At 36.8% G+C, this 22,107-nt stretch overlaps 1 protein-coding gene across 2 annotated transcripts in view; it reads right to left on the bottom strand.

The window, feature by feature from the left end:
* The window catches only part of ME1 (malic enzyme 1), a 153,740-nt gene that overhangs the window by 109,400 nt on the left and 22,233 nt on the right, over positions 1 to 22,107 (bottom strand). For both annotated transcript variants that reach the window (XM_063389542.1, XM_063389543.1), the window contains exon 2: positions 4,464 to 4,597. In XM_063389542.1, coding sequence (XP_063245612.1) covers positions 4,464 to 4,597 — 134 coding nt within the window. The remainder of the gene's footprint in view (positions 1 to 4,463; positions 4,598 to 22,107) is intronic.

Raw genomic sequence — 22,107 nt, forward strand, 5'->3', positions numbered from 1 at the left:
AGTCTTGAATGAAGATTTCAGGGAACTGTTTCTGAGGACAAAAACCAAGGTCTGGCAAGTCAGACAGAGGAGACTGCCAAGCATTCACATCTCAGTGTGTCACTCTTCCCCCCTTGCCTTTACCTCATCTGTGAATCTTTCATACTAGTCTGCTATTATGAAGGGAATGAAATACAGTAGCAGCAAAAGGATATTAAGTACATATCATCCAAAACCCAACAGAAAAGTGATATAACTACCGGAAAGTTACTGATGATTTCTTAGGATAATTGGCCCATCACTGGCAGACACTTTAAAAGGCAAAATGGAAAGGTGAAACCAGAACAAACACCACTTTTTTTTTTGCTCTTATCTTGAAAAATATTATCTGAGAGTAAATTAAGAAGGTGGGACGAAAGGCTATTATACCCATGTAAGACAGTTAACTCTATTACTCTGCATCATCAGTATTTATATAAAAAATCATTAAAGATGGGGAACTTTAAGGAAAAAACAAAATAAGACGGCCTTCTCTGGAAAAGCCATTTGATGGCTCCTCTCCTAATGTTAACACATCCAGTATAACATTTTACAGTGTGACTCTTCAAAGAAAGAAAAGCTCAGGCAGAAGATGTCACCGTGCCAGGAGCAACAATTTCTGTATCAATACAGAGCAAGAAGACAATTAAGAACACACAGGAGAGAAAAAAAAATAAATTACTTGCAGAATCCATCGCAGCTTTTCCAAATTAAGTTAGAGGAATAGAATTTTTTCCTCTTATTGGTGTCCCTTTTGCCAAGCATACCAGGGAATTGATTTGCTGCTGTTCCACATTAATTTTGTGTATGAACTCTTGGTATTTCAGAGTACAACAATTTCATGCTACGAGTTCACAAAGGCATTTCAGCAGTGCCAAAACATGTCATGCCATGGTACTAGCTAACAACTTAGCTTCATGTATTTACACACACCCTCTTTCCAAGCAAAACCAGGCAAATCCTGCCAAATGTAAGATGCTGTCATACACAGCATTTATGTTTCATCAGATGATACCCTTCTGTCCAAGGTCTTTAACAGCTTCCACTTCTGCAATATTTAAATGTCTGTACTTAATCTTTTGTATTTGGATGCAAAACACACAAGTATACACTTACTGCCAAGGTCTAGAAGGAAAACAACAGCCTCCCTTCACCTCTTTTCAATCACTGTTTCTATGGGAGCAAAGACTATGCCAGATGCATACTGCAATAAACATGGGGGTTTTCCTGGAATTACGACATTTACACTCAGTAAAGACAAAAACTGCATGCTCTTACACAAGATTGTCCTTGAGCATCTGCCTTTACAGGGAGCACTTGAGATTTCAAGTTCCAGTTAAAACAGTCAAGGCTTCTGACATCCTTCATCAGTGAAGAGATTTCAAGGAGTAATTGTGGCAGGACCACATTCAGCCTTCTTTAAAATTCTTTGATACAAGTATAAATATAGGAGACCAGAGTTCACATATTGCCTTAAGGACTGAGCTTACCACATGTAATGTGGTAAGCAGGCTCTTAGCTGACATACTCCAATGAAATTGTCAGATACTTGACATAGAAACACACCTGCAAATCACATTTTGCACATGCAATTTTTTGCACACTCAATTCACAGATGAATTTTATCTGCAGAGGAGCCCAAGATGTCAATGTTTACACTGTCTTAAAAAGAAGTATCTTCTTGTAAATATTACAAAGTCTTTCCACTAGTGGTCTTAAATGTAGACCTATGCATGTAACAGAGTTTCATTTTGCTAAAAAATAGAGGAAAACATCACAGCTATACAAAGTCCCGGTAATACATGAGGAAAATGTTTTTCTTATCAAAACAGAGCATAGCATGAATAGTCAGTTTAGATCTGCTAGATGTTCAGACAGAGTATAAATATGATTTCTTAAAGAAAAAATTCCGTTTGGGGGGTACTTGTGGATTTATATAATTTAATATTCTTAAGGGACAACCTGACTTAATTTACACAATTTAAATTGATCCAAGATTATCCCTAAAAAATTATTTCTTAAGTACTATGGACTTTTATTATGAAAGCATGCACTAGGCTCAGGTTGGAAGGGACCTCTGGAGATTGCTTCATCTGATCTCCTGCTCAAAGCAGAGTCAGCTAGAGCAGTTTGCACAGGACCATCTTCAGTCAGGTTTTGAATATCTCCCACGGATGCAGATCTCACCACAGCTTCTCCAGCATTACAAATGGGGCCAAAATGTTTATTCACATTGTGAGGGGAAGGAGAAGATTCAAATACCTTCTGGACCAAAAATTACAACTGAGAAAGTAGCACAGATACACGTCACAGAATAAAACTGAAAAATAAACACAGTTATCCACGTTTTTATATGTTAATTACCAAAATAGTATTTGAAGTATTCTGATTAGTGGACACATTAGTGAGAAAAAAGCCTAACTTGTAAAGTTTCAAGCTATTTCTGTGAACAGAAGACTTGCTAGTTGTCTCAGTTGAACTGCATCACTAACACCGAATTAACAAGAATAAACTTGTAATGCAAAGCTCCACATTACAATATAACCTTTATACTAAAGCAAGTGTTATAATAAAAACTGGCTTTATAAAATGGCAAGCTACAGTCTAAAGCTCAAGACACATGGATGGAATAACTTAATGTTAGCGCTTCTGTTTTACAGATGTCTGGTCACAGGAGCAGGAAACAAATTCCTTCCTTACTCAACTACATATTTGGAAAAGAGAAAACACCAAAGAAGGCTCATAGGTGGGAAAGAATGACACTAAGTTTTTGTTTAATTAAGTATTTACAGATTTTAAGGTTAACAGGGTCAGTTAACAGTTCTGGAAAAATATTCTCTCAAGCAAATGGCTTCCCAAAAACCTTTTGTTTACATTTATTTGTAATCATATTATATTTCTTTATACTTTTGTATTGTTTGTGTCTACCATACATGGATTAGCTTTACTTTAAAAAAAATATTTCCTTCCCCATCCCTAAGACAGACAGATTTCTCTTTCCCTTTTTTTTGACATAATAAAGATAGCTGCAAAGTATTCCCAAAATACTTGGAGACAGTTATTTTTATTTCATTATTCCCACTGCAATCAAAACTTCAGCACTCAGTGTTTTATTGCAGTTCAAAAGGCACGTCATTCCAAGTTTTAATACTCTGTCATTTAAAACTGATAGATTAATTCTTTCTTCCTTTCCTGAAGAATTTTTTCATTTTGGCAAAAAGCCACTTGAATATCCAAAATTTTTTGCAAAAAAATAATTAAGATTTGGAAAATACTGCTAATCTTCTTTCAACTGTTATATAGCTAGACCTGTGACACTCTATCTGCAATGTTTTAAGAAGTAGGAGTGTTTTTCTGCTATGACCTGAAGTAGGAGCAAAGTTTTTTCCTAGTTAAAAAACACATACAACAATGGGGTAAAGACTTTTTTTCCTCTGGTTTTTGAGTTATAGGTGAGGAGAAATTCCAGCAATTCAAGCTGAAACAAGCAATTGGAACTGCCTTAAATGTCCAGAAACACATGAAACAATAATCTGTATCATGAAGGGACTACCTCAAGGCAGAGATAAGGAGGAGATGGGGACAGAGGGACAGAAAGTTTTCTCCTATGAAAACATGATGAATCAGGGGCCTTCAAGAAATTTTACACTTTCCTATATGTAGGAACCTAGATTCAGACATTCTAGCCTGGGAAGCTACTCCTCTGTTATAACTGATCGTGGCCTTCCTGAGAGCACTGGAGAATAGTTAACCTCCAAAAGACACCACAATTGCAAGCTTTTCACTTGCAAGGAAGGCTGCCCTCATCCTCTTCTGACTCCATAAAAAACAAAGGCTGTGGCAACTTTAAATTGTAAAAAAGCCCTGTCACCAACAGATGGGTTCCTAGAGGCCATGTATTACCTACTGATAGAAAGACATCCTGTGACAGGGAAGAGCAAGGCACAGGAGAAAGAAATTAAGAAACAGTGTTTTGTTCTAGAGCCTATAAAATACAAGTTTTTAGGAAAAAAAATAGTATTCATAAATATTTAAAGCTCTTCACAGATTTTTTCCTTAAAAATACCCATGCACAGCAACACTATGTTATATATTAGTTTACTAACATTTTACAAATTTACTATGTTTTAATGCATATGGATCTATATGCATGTACAGTCATTACAGACTTTAAGTTTCACATGAGTTCATTTGCTTCTGGTGACCTTTGCATCATTTGGTTATCAAAGCTGTTCATGTGAACAGCTCTGGAAGATTACATTTTTAAAGCAGGAGTTGATTTTTTGAAGAAAGCTTCCAGCAAAAATAGATATTTAGCTTAACGATTCCCAATAATCAACAAACACAGCCTGAAAAAATACCCCAAAATTTCATCTGTACTACCATACAAAAAAAAATTACTTGTGAATTGGTGAGCAAGATAAGGTTTCTTAGCCATACTTTACCTGTCTAGGTCACATGTCAGCCTTTCAAAGTTCTTAAGAATTGTATAAACCTGAGCATCTTGACCAAGAAAGCAAGGTGGCAATAATCCATGAATATTTAATTGTTGCCTCTCCTCCAAGGTAAAAGCCATGCCCTGAAAAAACAAACAAACAAAAACATGTATAGATGTATACAAGAGATAATTAATTTAAGAAAACTTCTGCAGCAAATTATAGCCCAGGCAGTCAGCACCATAAAATCTATTTAAAATTAATTTTAAATTTATTATTTAAATTATTTTAAATCCTAAAAATTTGGAATTGTGTAATTATTTTGGGAAAAAGGCTCATTAAGCCAAAAGAAGACAGGCCTGTACAGATACAATAACTCCATCCCAGCATAGAACAAGTTAACATCTCCTGACACCACAAGTGTGCCACCTGCAAAACTGCTAAGTTACAACTGAAGGAGAAAGCAGCCAAATATTCACTCCATCATTTTCTGCTTTTAATGAGGTCTGTTTGTTTGATATACCTTCAGAAATTACCCAAGCTACTGTAAGAAAGATGGTGCCTTGACAGCAGAAACGTCCCTGTGGGCAGTGCTCTCCTTGAGCATCGTTCCACCCGCACTGTTTCTGCTCCAGAGTCAACACTGGCTGATCTGCACGGGGCCTTCTTAGGTTAACACCAGAACTCTCTGTATCTTTGCAATATGCTTATCATGTAGCTTAAACATATTCTAAAGCTCATGTAGCAGAGGTTGGGTAGCACGTGTTACTCTACCAAGAAGATGTCTGTGTGTGTACCCACATATAAAGAAGCTATTAGCTGCCTAATATTCAATATCTATGATACAACTACATAAAAAATACTGTTTCTTATCCAAAAAATACTCAAGAAAACACCTTGAAATCCATTAAAGAGGAGAAATTAGCAATATAGTGTTTCTGCATTAATTCTCCTGTAGAAAGTAAGTACTACTGAGGTACTTTCACTACCACTTCTATAAGCAGACTTTCAAAATGTCTTCGTTTATGTGACCATTAGAATTAGCTGGGTCAAGAAATGACAGGAAAAAACAGAGAAAACAAGAGCATAAATGCAAAAGGCTTCCTTCAGTCTACATTTTCACTACCCTTGTCTTTTCAAGAGAAAAATATCAGTCCTTTACACAACCTCTTTACTGCCTTTCACAAAACACTTGGTGAGTGATACAATGTGATAAATTGATATCAGTTAGTTTGGTTACCTAGACAGGTTCTTCTTTTTTTGTTGGGTTTTTTTTTCTCATAAATAGTCACCTCATAGGTCTTATTCTTACAGAACAAAAACATATTACAAAATATTCCTGCATCTTTCTAGTCTACATTTCTTATACCATTTTTAATCTAAATTTTAAAGTAGTTATGTCACTGTGACTTGAAAAAAAGTAGGAAGAAAGCCCTAAAGCAACCCATCATACTATCTGCTCTATAATGCCATTAATCAAGCTGTTACCTTCAGTGCAATGATGACTCCAAAAAAAAAATCTTACTATGAACACTATACAAAAGATCAAACATTTCCAAAATGTGCTTCTCCTTCCCTAGGCAGGAAATGAAGGGAAACCAAGTTTAATAAAGATCAGTAACTGTTTTGCTGTAGCTCTCCACTCATGAGAGATTTCAGAGGTTTCCAAGTGCATACACAAAGGCTGCATTTTTTTTCTCCTAATGAACTTTCTGTGACCAGAAATGTCATGAATGTCTGCAGCTGCTATCCCATCTTGAAAAACCATGGAAGAAGGAAGAGTCAACACTTCTCACAAGTTTATTCAATGTTGATCCTTCTTATCTCCACTAGACTTTTTTGGGCTTAAAAAACTCACGTGTGCTTATGCACATTTCAGAATCAGTTCCAAGTGACTAGACTTCAGGGAGCTGCATAGTTTTAATGGATCTTCTAGTGCTGGTAGTAAAGTGACAATCCAGTAATTCTCTGCAATTATCCTTTCCCCTGTTTCCAATAGTCAAATGGAATGAAAAAAAATTTTGAATGTCTGTGTTTGGCTTTCCATTGGTAATAAAATATGGACTTTAATTACTATAATAGGGTTTCCCCTCTTACTGGAAAATATATTTTATTTTAAAACAAACACATGTGTTACATCTTGCCAAATGCCTTTTTTAAAAAGTACCTCCTCTTGAAACAGCGTATTTTCCGTGTATTACTACAGCTTTATAGTAAGTGTTAATTTCTTTGGTTCATTACTGCAAAAAACCAGCACCCGCCTACACCCCCTAGGATTTATATGGTTACAAAATCCATTACTTGAATATTCCTCTATAGCACAGATATTATAATTTTTTCGAATTTCTAAGATAAAATATTAATTCTTTTCTTACCCCCTCAGATCTCATTTTTGGTCAGAAGAAAAGAATTATCATTAAAATATATCTCCTGATAATTTAATAAGAGATGGCTATTTTATGAAAGAAGTGTATTCTATTCCTTCTGCTTATGATAAGGAAGACTTCAACTCTGTAGGATTTATGGTTAATGTCTAGATTTCTTGAACTAGCCTCAGATTTTCTTTTCTACACAAAAATTCTTATTTTTTTCCTGTTTGAAGTGTTGTTTCCCAGCCATCCAGCAGAGAGGGCTCTAGGTCCAGCTTGGCTTGCACACTCCTTTCCATTCCAGAGAGGCATATTTAATATACACCTGGATGGGACAGACTTCCATCATCTAGCATCCAAGCTATTATAAACAATGTGGATATTGTTATTCTTTAGCTTGTATTACAATTACATTTTTAAAGAAGAACAACAGCATGACAATCCAAAAGCAGCATAAGGGCAAGAGACTGCAATGATAAATATTAACCTCTGCTTAATTAGTTTTGATTTATTCACTGATTTATGCATCATATACACCATAGAGATGAAAAGTATAGTTATTATTAATCCACTCAGTTAAGAGTTTGCAATTCTTCACGAGTTCTATTTCATATGTTTCATTATATGCTCTGGTTTGCTTTTGGCAAAACCAAGTTGTTCTTCAGCCACCTCATTACCTTCCCTTCTCAAAGACCTTTCAGACAAATATTTGGGGTTTTTTACTGCTCTTCCTTAGGCATAAATACCCTTTCATACTCTAAGTTGCACAGGAAAAGCTCTCTGAGTTTTCAAAAAATTGAACTCATTGCAAATACACAGAATTCTGAATTTGTCTCTCCATTTGTAATGTTGTGAAGTTTTTGTAGCTGTGATTTCTATTACTGAACACCATTCTGTATTCTTTCATTATTTAATATCTATCAATTCCATTCTTAACTATTTATCCTTCGCTCATAATCTCTAATCCCCCAAAGTCCCTAATCTACAATGTTGTTCTAATCAAGCTACACACACATCAGTATCTTTCTTCAGTTGTCGTACTGAAAAACCACATAACAGAATAAACTGCACAGCATCATCTCATATCAGACAGCTTTTTTGCACTGGCTTTTGACTGAATTTTCAAGCAGTGCTGGAAAAGACAGAGTACATTCAAAATACTTCAAGAGCTGTCTCAGCCTCTATTCACAGTCAACAGAGACAAATTTCCTCTCTTAATACAAACTAGATTGCACTGACATGGTTTTTCTTCAGACAGAATATCTGAAGCTCATGTAATTGCCAGGTTTATATACACCTCTCTAGAAAAGAGAGTGTACTGAAGCAATATGTGCATCCTGTCCATGCATTAATGAGATTCGACCTCACTAAAGGTTGCCAGTATTCATTGCAGGGATCCTTCTCCAATTTCTCCCAAGACCTAGCCATCTTTTGTTGTAGTAGTAAAAACTTTCATTTTTAAAAACCCCAACTTGTTTAGAAGAATAGCTCATTTCCTCCTGTTGGCCTCACTGCAGGTGTGACACTAAAGTACTAGCCTAACAGCACATAGGAGGAGGCTGGCTTAGGAGAGGAAACCATGTCCACATCCAAGGTTCTCTATCTCTGTGACTTTTATCAGCCTCTGGAAGGAGAAAATCAAGGCTCGTAAGACTTCAGGGATTCAGGAGACAACCACCACCAGCAGTATTCAAGCTCAAGTACTCACATGTATATTTGAGCCTCCTGTATCCATGAAGAGCAAAGGAAGATATGAGGAGGAAGGTGAAAAGATGTAGCAAGGATGTATATCTAGAAGTACCATCTATTCTATGAGAAAGAAGTCTCTGAATTGCTGCTCTAACACAGTGCTAGAGGAAAATGACAGTCTCCAGAGTATTTTGGGGATAGACAAGAAGGTTCATCACTGTCTCAAAAAGCAGAGACAAATTTTAAAAGTTTTTAAAAACTACCAAAAAGTAAAAAACTATCTGTTAAAAAACTCATTCTCTACACCTAAATCATAAAAGTGCAGTGAAAAGATTTCAATGATATCATGAAAAAGGCACACAAATCTGAGGGACTTAGATATGCTCAACATCTTCTGCCATGGCCAGAAAGAGGAGAGCTGGCACCTCACCACTCCTTGCAGGCTCCCACCACAGCAGCTGCTATCCCTGAGCAGAGGCCAGGGAGAGCTCTGCCAGACAAAGCTCTGAGAAAACCCCACAGCTGCCTGCAATACTCAAGATCTGAATCAATCCTTCAAACAAATGGACTACAGAACCCTGCAATTCCATTCTTAAAAATAATGCCATTCTTAAAAAAAAAAAAGTACACGCAAATAAGACAAATGCGTTTGGCTGAAAGATCGAAAACATTCTTCCAATTACTAAGGAAGAATTTTTCCCCTGCATATCCCAAATGAAAAATCAGTGGCTTCACTACTAGTTGCCAGTCACACATCATCCCACGCTGCTCACACCACTTCATGTACAAGATTGTCTCCAGAAGAAATTCAACTGCAGAACTAGATGCAGTCCTTAGGAAACCATGATCTTTGGTATGCATGACTGTTTGCAGGTAATACTTTTGCTGGTCAAAATTTGCCTTCATCAATTTTGGCTTTTCATACTATATTAGTACTGTTAGGGAGGAATCCAAGTCAAAATTAATTTCTTTTAAGGAAAACTTCTTTGGCTGAGGAAGCAAAAAAATGTATATACAGTCCTGGTAGGTATGAGCTACATGAAAACAGTTTCAGGCACCTAATGTCATAAACCCCTACAGAATATTAAAAAATACAAACAAACAAACCAACAAAAATGCAACTCTGAAAATTTTACAAATATAAAGAAATTTTTATAAAATCTCTATAAAAATATAGAACATATGAGTTTTCAAGAATTTTAAACTACATTTAAGAATTTAGTGATCTGCAAATCCCTTTGAGCTATTTTATACAATTTGTGTTTTTAGAAAAAGTCACCTTACAAACAGGCAAAAAGAAAGTTTCACAAGCATTTCCTCTTGATTTTTCATTTTTATTCTCCAAACATGACTTCAGTGAAACCAGATAAATACTTCTAATACTCCATGTCCAACACTCATGTCAAGGCAGAATATACCACAAAATACTTAGAATAACAACAATTAGAGTACAACAATCCATAATGAACTCATTCTGCTGAAAACATATGTAGTTCATGGCAAGAAATTGGTGTTGGAACAGTGCATATGGCTAAAGATGTTTCTTCTGTTTTCTCTACCCATACTTGTCTTGACTGCCAAAAAATATTACAAGCAGAGGCAGCTATGCAGTTATTTGGGCAAATATCTCTTCTGTGCTTTAGGCCACACCAGTCACAGCAGGTATACCATTAGGTAAGGAAAGGGACTAATTTTTTTTTAATGGGGCAATTTCACACACAGTTTTTTGCTAAGGTGGTTTCCTTTGGACCTGAAGAAAAAAATATTTCTGCAAAATGTCAATATACATTAACTTAGAGATTCCTGTTTCTTCTTAGGAATATTTGCTGTAAAGACCACACACAAAAGAAAGGCTTGAACAGTTTAAAACTTAAACTTAATTTAGTTTCAATTTGAAAATACAAAATCAGGATTATTAAAATTTTGGAGAAAAAAAGAAATCCTTTCAAATGGTGTTTATGAAGGCCAGGGGAAAAGATGACAAATACAAACTGATAAGAAGAGAAAATATGCTCTACAGCAGAAAGTTACCATTCAAAGATGAATAGCAGAGAGTTAAGAAATAAAAACTGAAAATGAAAATAAAAATTTTCTCTTGTGATCCTCTGGGAACACATACAGAAAACAGCTTTGCTTTCAGACACAAAGAACATAGATAACCATTTATAACACACACATTATTTAAAGTATTATTAGACTGCAAGTAGAAAAGTCACTGTATGACAGACCTGTCATCTTCCAAAAAAGTTATTTTTCCCCAAAACTATGCTCAGATTCTCTATCAGGCATTTCATGAGGCATATTGGTTAGCTCTGAATTATGCATCTCAGATTAAGGTTTAAAAATCAGTATATTAACTAGTGATTAACAGCCCATTAGGTTCTCTGGCAGAGACTCTGTGGGGTTTTTGCCTGTCTACAGTACCTAACACACCAATCTTGTATAGGTCTTGGCCTAGAGCTGAGATCCCTGAATTAACAAGGAATCCTGCTGAGTGCCTTCACTGGAGTTTGAAAAGGCAGACAGGCCTCTATCCTGGTTAAGATGAGGAAGGAGAAAAGCTAAAGAAGGAGGACTGGTGAAGCGTGAACAGAAGAACCCAACTTAGATACAGCACTTGTGCTCTTTTTGATAAGCCCTCATGCACAGGCATCCAGCAGGACTTGTGAGATGGTGAGGCATGCTGAAGGTAAATTTAAAAAAAATATACAAAAGCTGATGGGCACAGCTCTGAACATACAAGAAAAGAAGAAACTGTCCTATGTAATATAACTGTCCTGTATAAGCTATAAAATGCCAAAGGCACAGATTTTATGCACTTCTCTCTAAACACAGCTTTTTAATAAGTACTTCATGTTGAAAAACTATATTGTGATATTTGGCATTTATATTTCAAAGCTGTTTTTCTAGAGTTGTGGTAGATCTGCTGCAGTGTGTTGAACACACAATTTTTTTTCCCAGAAACATCAAGTGACCTGAAGCCTACTCATAATTCAATTCTAAGTCCACAGGATTTTCAAAAGCAAACATAAAAAGTAAAGTCAACAGGGGAAACTGAAACAAAAGTCAAAACCAGGTTCCAACAAACAAAGCCCAGATAAATACAGTAGCTCATACACACACCCATGGACTTATGATTCAAAACAAATGCAGATGGCCAGAAGGAGATCAGACTTCTCTTGGCAAATTCATCATGGGAATGTGTGGGCAGCTTGGCAGCCATGCCGTGAGCTGATACAGTGATTGCACACAAGCATGATTCAGACCAGCACATTAGAAATGACACATCCCAGCATTCTTATTTTAACAATCCTTTAAGCTAAGGTAAACAATTATCTGAACGTAAGCAAGCAAACCAATTTTAAGAAACTATTTCTATATATGTTTTATTATACACATACAGAGTAAAATCTTTTTGCATTGCATAATCTCCCCTCACCCTAATTTTGAGAAGACTGCATTATACAAACTGCAGACAGTAACAAATAAACAGTAAAAGTAGTCACCAAGATAATAACGTATAAAACATATTGCATGCTGTGCTTTAATGTAAGATGATGGCTTGGGTCTAGTTAAGATTCTAAATTTAGTTGTTCATATGCAATATAGGCACCTATCCATCCATGATAATTATAGGATAAAGTTAAAGCTCACTCTAGAATAGGTACCTTGCAGTCACTAATCCAAATTGCTCCAATTACTATATTGACTGCAGACCAAATTCAGATTTGCACACATAAGCACTTACTGACAATTGGGAAGCTCAAAGGTATTGGAACAATCAACATGGCCCACTATGGCAATAGTGCCACCCATCAATCCACTGCACAGCAGGCTATCACAGCACCAGACGACAGCCACGCACAACACTCCTCGGTGTCTCCGGGGGAACTAATTGCCTCTGTGTGGCTGCTACATCAAACCTCTACCATCCTTCTGCCTTCCCAGTCCACACGACCCATTGAAAAATCATATTACTCTCAATTATTCACATTGTTACAAGGATATTTAATCCCAAAGCAATCAGAAAAATTGCTAGGGCTGCATTTGTACACTTTCAAACCAGAGCTGGCTGTCTCAAAATCCGGCTGTCTCCCTATTGCCGCTCCCACCTGGGAGCTACTACAGACTTTTGCATGAGCAAACTGGAAGCTGGATCAATGGACATGGTTATCTTTCATTACTGCAACACCCTGATTCTGCTTGTAAGAGCAGCTAAATTAACAACAGGCTCACTAGCAAGTGTCAGCTGTGGTCTGTGTGTCCCCTGACTCAACTCCCTCGCAGAGGTATCCCATCAATGGAGAGAGACCTGTCTTGGCTCTCTTGGTTGCTCCTAGCAGACAAGACTGAACAGCAGCCTAAAACACAGTTTAAACTATAGAGTCAGAGAAGCTGAATGGATATTCATATGTAGGGGTTTGGGATTTTTTTTTTGTCCCTGGATATTTCTGAGCCATTTTTACTCTTTTATAACTCCTTTGGGATGTACTCACCCTCAAAGATTACTACTTGGGAAAGCTCTGGCTATGGGAACCAGAGACAAGAGCAGTTTACCACATCACTTACAAACTTCTTGAGCATCTTCCTATGACAGATTTTAATTTTCAATACAGCTTACCTATGCTAAAGATTAAAAACACTGGTTGTAGGCCACTTGTGAGCTCTGGCCCTCTGGATGAATCATAGCAACAATTTTTTTTTTTTTTAATTACCACCTTTGTCAATACTGTTTGTCTTCTAAAGATGTATCAATGTGCAGATTTATTTTTAAATATTAGTTTTATATAATAACAGCATATTAAATATTGTTATTATATAAACGTAACATCTAATAATTTGATTTTTTTAAAAAAATAAAGATGTAAAAATAAAAGAAGAGGTTTTACTAGATCATATCTGAAATTCTGCTTAAAATAATAATTTACTTGTATGAGTAATGATGCTATGATGTCAGTAGCCTATATCTCTAATATGTAACTCTAATCAAAGGATGCTTGCAATGCTATCAGTGGAATAACTGACATGGAATCTCTATTTATGAAGGGAATTTAGATGAAAATATCATCAGCTGACATAAAACACACTGTTAACCAGAATTAGTCCAACAAAACGCCAAATAATAGCGCTCTAACCGTAACCACTTTACAAATAAAGCACAGCCGCCAGGCATGCAGTCTCCAATATACAATATTTACATTTGCAAAATCAGGTGTTATTTGAGAGTCAGGCATGATTTCCATGTAAGTAGGAGAGGAATTTCAGTAACTGCCAAAAATTCCATCTGTCTGAAATAAGTACTTAACCAAATACAGGTTAGTAAGCCCTGAAATCCTGAGGGGATTTGATAAACCTGATACGCTTAACAGATTTTATTGTTGCCTTTCAGAGACTAAACAGATTACCAACTACTGTATTCTGGGCTTCTGACAGGACTAGGCAACTAATTTCATTTCACTGGCATGACAAACAATTAACAAAAATACTTTAAATGCTGTAACAGAGTTGTGTAGAGCAGAGAACAGTCTCAATGCTGTGGCCTTTGCTTCTACTACTGCACTGGTACACATCCTCCCTGCTGTCCCAAGCGGTGACAGGGGCACTGGCCAGCCTGGTGAGCTACAAAGCTGTGACCTGAGGGCTGATAGCACTGTTGTGTTAGTGACACCAGGCACACAGATTATAAGGCTGCTCATGTGCTGTTTTACTGTCCCTAAAATGATATGTCTACTCAAAATTAGTCCTCTGGGCACCCTCCACGGACTGAGGAAAGTCTGAGTTGGACCCTAGGTGGTGCCCTTTTCTCTTCTTTAGGATTATAATGAACTATTTCAGACAAAACAAATGAGAGGAATACTTTCCACTGTCACAGATAATCCTACAGTTATAGTATTTCTATTCCCACTGCCTGGTAATATGATCTGTAAGCCTTTCTGTCATATACACTTATTGCATATATTGCATACCTATCGAGCATTTCCCATTCTACAGATGGAAACTTACTTTCCTTAAATCATCTCAGTCTAAGGGGTGGTAGTACCTGTATACAGGCAAAAAGCCTACCCAAACCCTTTGTTTCAGGAGCTTGTTATACACAATCTTGGCATTTCTTCTCAGAATGGGGCAGTACTCTAAAACAAAGTGTAAAGCAAGATCCAAAATTTACACTCTGGAAATACTTGACCTATAAGCACAGTCTTAATTGCTATCCAGCAGGTAGAGAGTTACTCAATTTTTGCTGTAACCATAAGCATCTCTCTTGCAACATTCTCTTTATATAAAACTACTTTCCTTCTTGCTGAGAAGTCACTGAAAATTCATGTTATCATGAACAAAGTGACAAAGAAAAATTTGCCAACTTATCACTTTGAGTAAGCTCATTATTGTTTTTCCACTTTGAATTCTTCAACACCCAGAGCAGTCATCAGCAGCTACAGTCATTACTAGAACCACAGGCTGAGACTATTAGAGCAGCTGAAATAGTAGCTACAGGACAGAAGAGTGCATATTGTCATGCATCATACACCTTCCTGAAAATTGAAATCTTACCTGAACTTTGCTACAATTTTGTTTGGTTCTATCCCTTTAGATTAAGGCAGGAGGAAACGACAATGAAGGGCCAGATTGACTGGGAAAGCAAACTCTTTAAAACTCAACAGGGAAAATAAGACAAAATTAGTCTAAAACTTTAGTGTTAGCTCTGATTTTGTAACCTAAAACTGTTACTTAACCAGTTACACTGAGACAACAAAGTCATGCAAAGCCTTCCAGAGTATGCAGAAAGTTAGCTGATTGAAGGAAGATATCTACTAAGGGCAGAACAATTCCATTTAAAACTGCTGCACCAGCTGCACTCATACAGCTCTGCTTTTGCCAAGATACAACCTGCATATCAATAGTATCTGCTTGCACAGAAAAGATTAGACTGAAAAAAATCACGGAAAAAGCTGTGATAAAATGGGGTATATCACTTTTCTTTTTATTTGACTGCTCTCCAAAAGACTCATCAAAGCAAACAGTAGACTGAAGGAAAGTGAGCATTATGGAAATAAAATATGAGTGGTAGTTGAGGAAAACAGCCAATACAAAACCATCTGAATTTGCTATCAGGCACACAAGAGCTCTACCTGAAAGAAAATTCGCAAAGGTGAAAAAATGACAAGAATCCCCTTCCAGGAGACCTGATTAATTTCAAGCTGCTACCAAGAAAACCAAGGATTTGTTGCCCTTTTATCTAACTGTGCTACACACAGAAATTTGAGTCTAAAACAACATGAAAAGTTAAGCCAAACATAAAAAAATCCACCAAAAAAAATTATGTTGAAAAGCAATTTTCTATGTTGATGTTAAAAAAATGTAATCTGACAGTAAACATTAAACACAAGTCTATTTGAATCTGAAGGAAATATTGATCCTCTATTCTAACTTTCCACATTTCCTAGAATCTAATTATGCAGACCCACTGTATGCTTTTTCTAGCTACATAACATAATAACTGCTCCCTTTCCTAAAGGAAACTATGATGCCAGACCCATCACTTGTAAATAATGAGAATATCTTGTTTAAACCAAATTAATCTGGAACGAGCTTTTACCACTGTCCTTGGTGTAAGCTTGTTCTGGACACACTGAGTTAGCAGACCTACAAACTTAGCATCTATCCAAGAGAGTATGGAGCGACCAGGAACACAGAGGAGGAAGAAGTTTTGAGACAAACTGGCAAAACACAGTATTTTCAGACTAACAGCTAAGGCATTTCCCAAAAAAAAAAACAAACCAAAAAACCCATCAAAAAAGCATTTATGCAGTAATGCAGAGTAAAAGAATATGGCAGATCTAAGGAAATACTTAGAACAGTATTTTTTAAGTCTTACATGGGGTCTTTAAGCTTAAGATAACTATTTGCAACATATTTTAGGCAACAATGAGAGATGCACTCAGGTTAAGAAAGATAAAAGATCATCAATTTTCACCAATTTTATAATCGGAGAACTACAAATTAAGTCTTTTCCTGAAACCCTTCAACAAGCCAGAGTAATGTCAACATGTCAACCAGACCAGTAAGACCAATTTTAAGTCCCTTTCATGCAAAAGTGAACAAAAAGTACAGTAACAAAACCAACTCAGAAAAACCCATTTTCTATTTTTTTATTAACCTCCATATTACAAATTAGCACACTAAACTTATTGCATTAGTTCCTGAAGTTCAAATAGTATATTCTCATTACAGAAAACAGAAATATGCAAAAAGACCACAGATAACAAGGGCTAGATTAAGAAAAAATCCTCTCCAACAAAGTCCTAACTGAAACCCATGTCCCAGTGGATCCACAGGTCTTGAGCAAGCACCACTTCCAGCTCTGACCATCCAAGGGGAAGTTTCCTTTGGGCCACATTAACTTTCTATGCACTGTTATGAAACAACCAGTGCCGGTTGTTTCACACTGAAAGCACAGACACTTCTTTGCTGCTTTAATTAAATTAATTTTAGTGTTCACAATGTACCTGGTGGTTAAAAGAGCAGCTGATGAAAACTACAGAAATATTAGTTCATCTAGTGCAGGCAAAGTAGCCATAGCCATCACTCGGGTTTTATTAGTTTCATTAGTTTTACTATTTCTACACATTTTTGAGAATGTATCTTATTTCCAGGCTCGAAGTAAGTAGATACTCTTCAAATGCATTTGTTGCACACTGTTACAAGAATTCCCACGTGAGAATGTCAAGGATCTGCACTGTCTTCAAGGGCAAAAAATAGTAAGGTAGGAAAAGAAACAGTAACAAGAAAGTCCAGCACAGACAAATTTTGACACTAACACAACATTTTCCATTTCTAGGTTTCATGCTTTTGCTCTAAAAGATGAAAAGATCATATTAAAATGGCTGAAAAGCTCATATAACAAAACAGACACTGATTTTCTGAACTCAAATGGCAAAACAAATTGAACCAACAATGTTTCAAAGAGCACAAAAATCTGCTCTTAAACTTTAGTCAAATGAACTGCCTTTGGGGGATTTTAGACAGCTTACGGTAGGAACTTTAAATTGAAAAGTAGACCAAATTCATTGTGGTTGTTGTACCTTGGCTACTTATACTGCAGTGACACTGCCATATATGCTATTCAGATCATTGCATGTGAAGGCATAGGAGCCTTCAGATATTCACAATCACTCCTGATGACTGTGTACTGAGAGCTTAATGGCAAGCTTCACAACAAAACAAAATCTTTTATTTCAACACCGGTCTTGACTGTTTTGGCCAAGGTAACACTACTTGCTGTGTGAAGTGGGAGAGGCAATCTTCCAAAGCAGGATGACTGGTTTCAAGAGGGACTAGTTGGACTGTCCTTCCCCAAAACTGTTGGTCTCAAAAGCAATTGCTGCTGTTGTACAGAGGAATCAGTTTTAAGTCTCTCAGCATAGCAAAGCAATCCTTGAAAGAAACAGATTTCTTTCACCAGTACTGGCATGCAAAATAAGACCATATGTCTAAGCTATAATATGCAAGATTTTCCAAAGACAGCTTATTTTTCTAGTAGGAAATGTAATTTACATAGACTGAACTTTAGGATTCATTTACAAGATTCATGAGAAAAACTGGCTTTCTTATAGTATAGAAAAACCACTGCTCACAGGGAGCAAGCTTTGATACTGCAAAGTCACTAACCTTACTGGGGACACTAACCCAATTTAGTTATGTCTATCTGCCTCTCACAGTGGCCAAGAGAAGTGGTTGACTTTTCCAGAAGAAAAGCAAGAACAGGAAAGGCACAAGAAGGAGCTGCTTGGAGCTGCTGAAAGAGTACGACAGTAAGCAGAGAAAGCAGGCCTGATGTGGCTGAAAGCAATGGCAATGGAAAAGTTAAGCAGAAGGCCCAAGAGGATGGGGAATGAAAAAGAAAGTGAAACAGTAACAGAATTTATTTTCAATGAATAACTGAAAGAGAGCTCAAAGGTAGGAGTCATGAACAAAATAGAGCAAGTCCAACCTGTGTAAGGAACACTAAGATCAGAGAACACACGAATGCAAATGGAAAGGCTGAAGAAATGAAGCTCAGATGAATACAAGAAGGAAAAAACAGGTGCTGCAAGTAATTGTGCCAGAAGAGCTTTGGACCACTGCAATCTGCTTCACACACACTGCACACACAAAGAGCCTTAGTTTGCTGTCTGTTCCTAATTATGCCTGGATAGAAAGCTCAAATCACACTGCAAAAGGCAACATTTCTTTTCCCAGGCAGGGGTGGGCAGCATTACCCCACTGGAAGCTCACGAGGATGAATCCAGAACCCCAGCTGGCTTTCAGTGGGGAATTACAAATTGCACAATTTAGAGGGGAATATGAGGGTCCCTCAAACAAAGCAGGTACCCAAAACACATCGGCAATGGGGAAAGCATCTCCCTGTTTGGCAAGTTTTTAAAGCTGGAATCTTTAAATTACTATGTTGAACCAGAACTATTTACTAGTCTTCTGTAAAATAAATGCTTTTGCTAAAAGCTTAAACTAGTCTATTATTAGTAGTACTACAGAAAACATTAAATCCCTCTACTACATACTCTTATTTTCTTCCACATGTGGGAGAATAAACTGAGAGGCACTTAAAGATTAAACTGAGAGGCACCTTTTACATTCTAAAGTAGGGACACAGGTTGTGAAAGGTACATAAGCAACTCCAATAAAGAATTACAAAATTGTGAATTAATGTGTACAGAATCCACATTCATCCTGTTACACATACAGACATATTCTCGACAAGCTAGGAAACTTCCTCCATAGACTACACAATTTGCCAAAGAAATGTCTTCTGGCACAAACAATGGAAGGAAAACAATTTGAGAGTAAAAGTAATTAAGTCCCAAAAGTTATAGTTTGGGTTGTTACCTATGATACTACGGTATCTAGTGTTTGTCATTTCTCAAGTGTCAGGGATAGCCAAGTTTGTTACCTAAAGTAGGTCAGGAGAACCTCTTGGCTGGGCCCATGTAGCTCTGCACATCAGTAGATCTTGTACTAACAATGTGTCAAGTTAGAATGCCTTCTCATTCTTTGCTATCAGTTACACTGTTAAAGAAATCTGCCTCTTCAAAACCAAGAAGCAGTCAACTCACCTCCTTCTAAGAGGAACTTTACAATACAGGGAATTCAGAAACCTTCAGAAATAAAACATTTTTGCTTGTTTATTTGTTTCAGATGAAACCTTGAGTGAAAATACACAGCATGGGCAGAAGTCTGCAAAAAAATTCTAGGAATTTCAGCATACCTTCTAACCCATTAAACAAAACTTATCTAGATCATTAAGTATGTTTTCATTCACTTCACACAAATGCACAACAGTATTAGAAAAATCATCCTTGCTTATTCTGTTTAAGAAACAACACTTATTTCTTTCTGCTCTTTGCTTTCCATAAGCTTCCCAAGCATTTGTGCTGATTTCAGATGTACGGTCTGACTTCAGAGGTGGATTATTTAATAAAGGAATGGTAACATCCATAAATAATACTGCAGGCAGCTTGAATAAAATCCAAGTAAAAGAAAACACACCATTATATAAGTCGTCTTCTTCCTCCATCATCGCTCCACAAATCCAACCACATGCTGGGCTCTGAAACAGCTGACCAGAAATTGAGAATATCTGCTCAGGTTAGCACTATTTGATAGATAATTATCACTGGAGAGGGAGCAGATCTAGACTGCTTCGTATTGTTTGATTTTTTTTCCTTCTAAAAACAGGAAACTGCTGAAATACATTCTGAGCTTTCTACAAAATTAAATAGAAAAAAATCATGCCAACATCAGACAGTTTTAAGTGGCCACAATTCAGATGTCCTACATAGGCTTGTTCTTAGAGGAAGATATATATTAACTGAAAAAATCCTAAACTTGTTTCCTGCTTTGACAAGAGCACTCAAAAAAAGCTTTAGTTATAACTTTGTGGTTGTAATGAACTCACACATTACTAAATATTTTCCTGGCAGCTAAAGTCTCCATTAAAGCAATTATAAACTTTAGGTCTACAGTAATTGAGTTATAAAAAATTTTGCCCTGCAGTGGATAGAATGTCCGTAGAGATATAAAACCATGGATGACAACACTTTACACTAGTCCCTGCTGGGCTGAAAATGAAAAACAGAACAACAGGTAAGAAATAATGGGATTTCTTAGGTTAATTTCATTTAGTAGCACCTAACCTGCACATATTTGGCACTTTGGCTGTATTTAAGTGGAAAGAGAAATGTTGTTTTGAACTAGATAATTTACAGTCCCACCTAACTCATAAAACCATTGCATACTTAACCATCTGAACCATCCTTACCCATTTAAATTAGCTTTCATTGCTCCCTAGGAGTCAGATGTCACTACTATGAATGAATTTGAACAAAGCCGTTTTAAAAAACATAGGAAAATAGTTAACAACTGGACATAATTTAAAGAGAAGCCCAAAGCATTCTTATATGCACAGAGTTCATGGCAGCCACAAATAAAAGAGAATCATGATGCTCAGAAAGGCCTTGAGGAGGTCCAGTGATCCAGCCCTACTCAGAGCAGGTCCAGCTGGGCCAGGATGCTCAGGGTCATCTCCAGATGAGTAACAACTCTCTCCAAGGATGGCAATTCCACTTCTCTCGAAGCAGCCCCCCACTGTACTTGACTGTCCTCAGTTTTTCCTTCTATTTTTCCTCAGAACTATTTCAAATTTCCCACATTCTAACTTGTCTTCCTGGCCTCCAACCCTTTCACTGTGTCACCAGGTCATACAGGTCTTTTCCTACTTTCCTATTTCTTTCTACTTGTTTCCCAGCCTGTTCTCTTGCACCATTATTCCATCCTAATTGCTGGGCTGCTCATCTGCCTTTATCTAAATTCATTACATTCCTGTCAGCCCATTTTTCCATCATTTCTAGGTCACTCCAAAAAGCTACCTGCCTTATAACACGTGCAGTCCTCAGGCTTGCAGATAGCACAGTCTCTCTCATTACACAGCTTATTCATACAGATGCTAAATTGTTAAGCCCATTATGCTTTAACCCACAGTATTTCATTATCTGAACAATTTTGTTCTACTTCCCAGTGGAACAGAAATCATAAGTAGAGTACAAAAGTAGTGGTCTGAACTGAGCAGCTGTCAACATTGCACCGAATTCTCCTCTCCTACAAGTAAAATTCAAAACGAGCCATGTGTAATTTCTGTGACACCCATGTGAATTTTTACTTTTTCTTTGTAGGCTTTTCTCATATCATTGAGATATGTTTTCTTTCTTATCTTCCCAGGGCATTGTTGGCCTTCCTTCAACCTATACTCCCCTGTGGTCCTTGACAGGATTTTCGGGATCATGGTGTTTGTTTGGATTTGGATTTGTATTCTGTTTTTAATTCAGGTTTTTAGACATTGAAAGGATAGCTTTCCAATAATTCTTCAAAAACAACAAAAAAAAAGTTGCAGAAATACTTCTTTAAAGATAATTTTAGGTATTTATTTTCACATTATCATTTTAGAAAATGAGTAAGAGGTTCTAAGAAACCTCTTCTAACTTCTTCCTCTTCTCCTTTCAGAGTATAGTAGTTAATTTGTTTCTCTGCTCAGTGGGTGAATACTC

The sequence above is a fragment of the Prinia subflava genome, chromosome 2 (genome assembly GCF_021018805.1).
Source record: "Prinia subflava isolate CZ2003 ecotype Zambia chromosome 2, Cam_Psub_1.2, whole genome shotgun sequence".
Taxonomy (NCBI): Eukaryota; Metazoa; Chordata; class Aves; order Passeriformes; family Cisticolidae; genus Prinia; species Prinia subflava.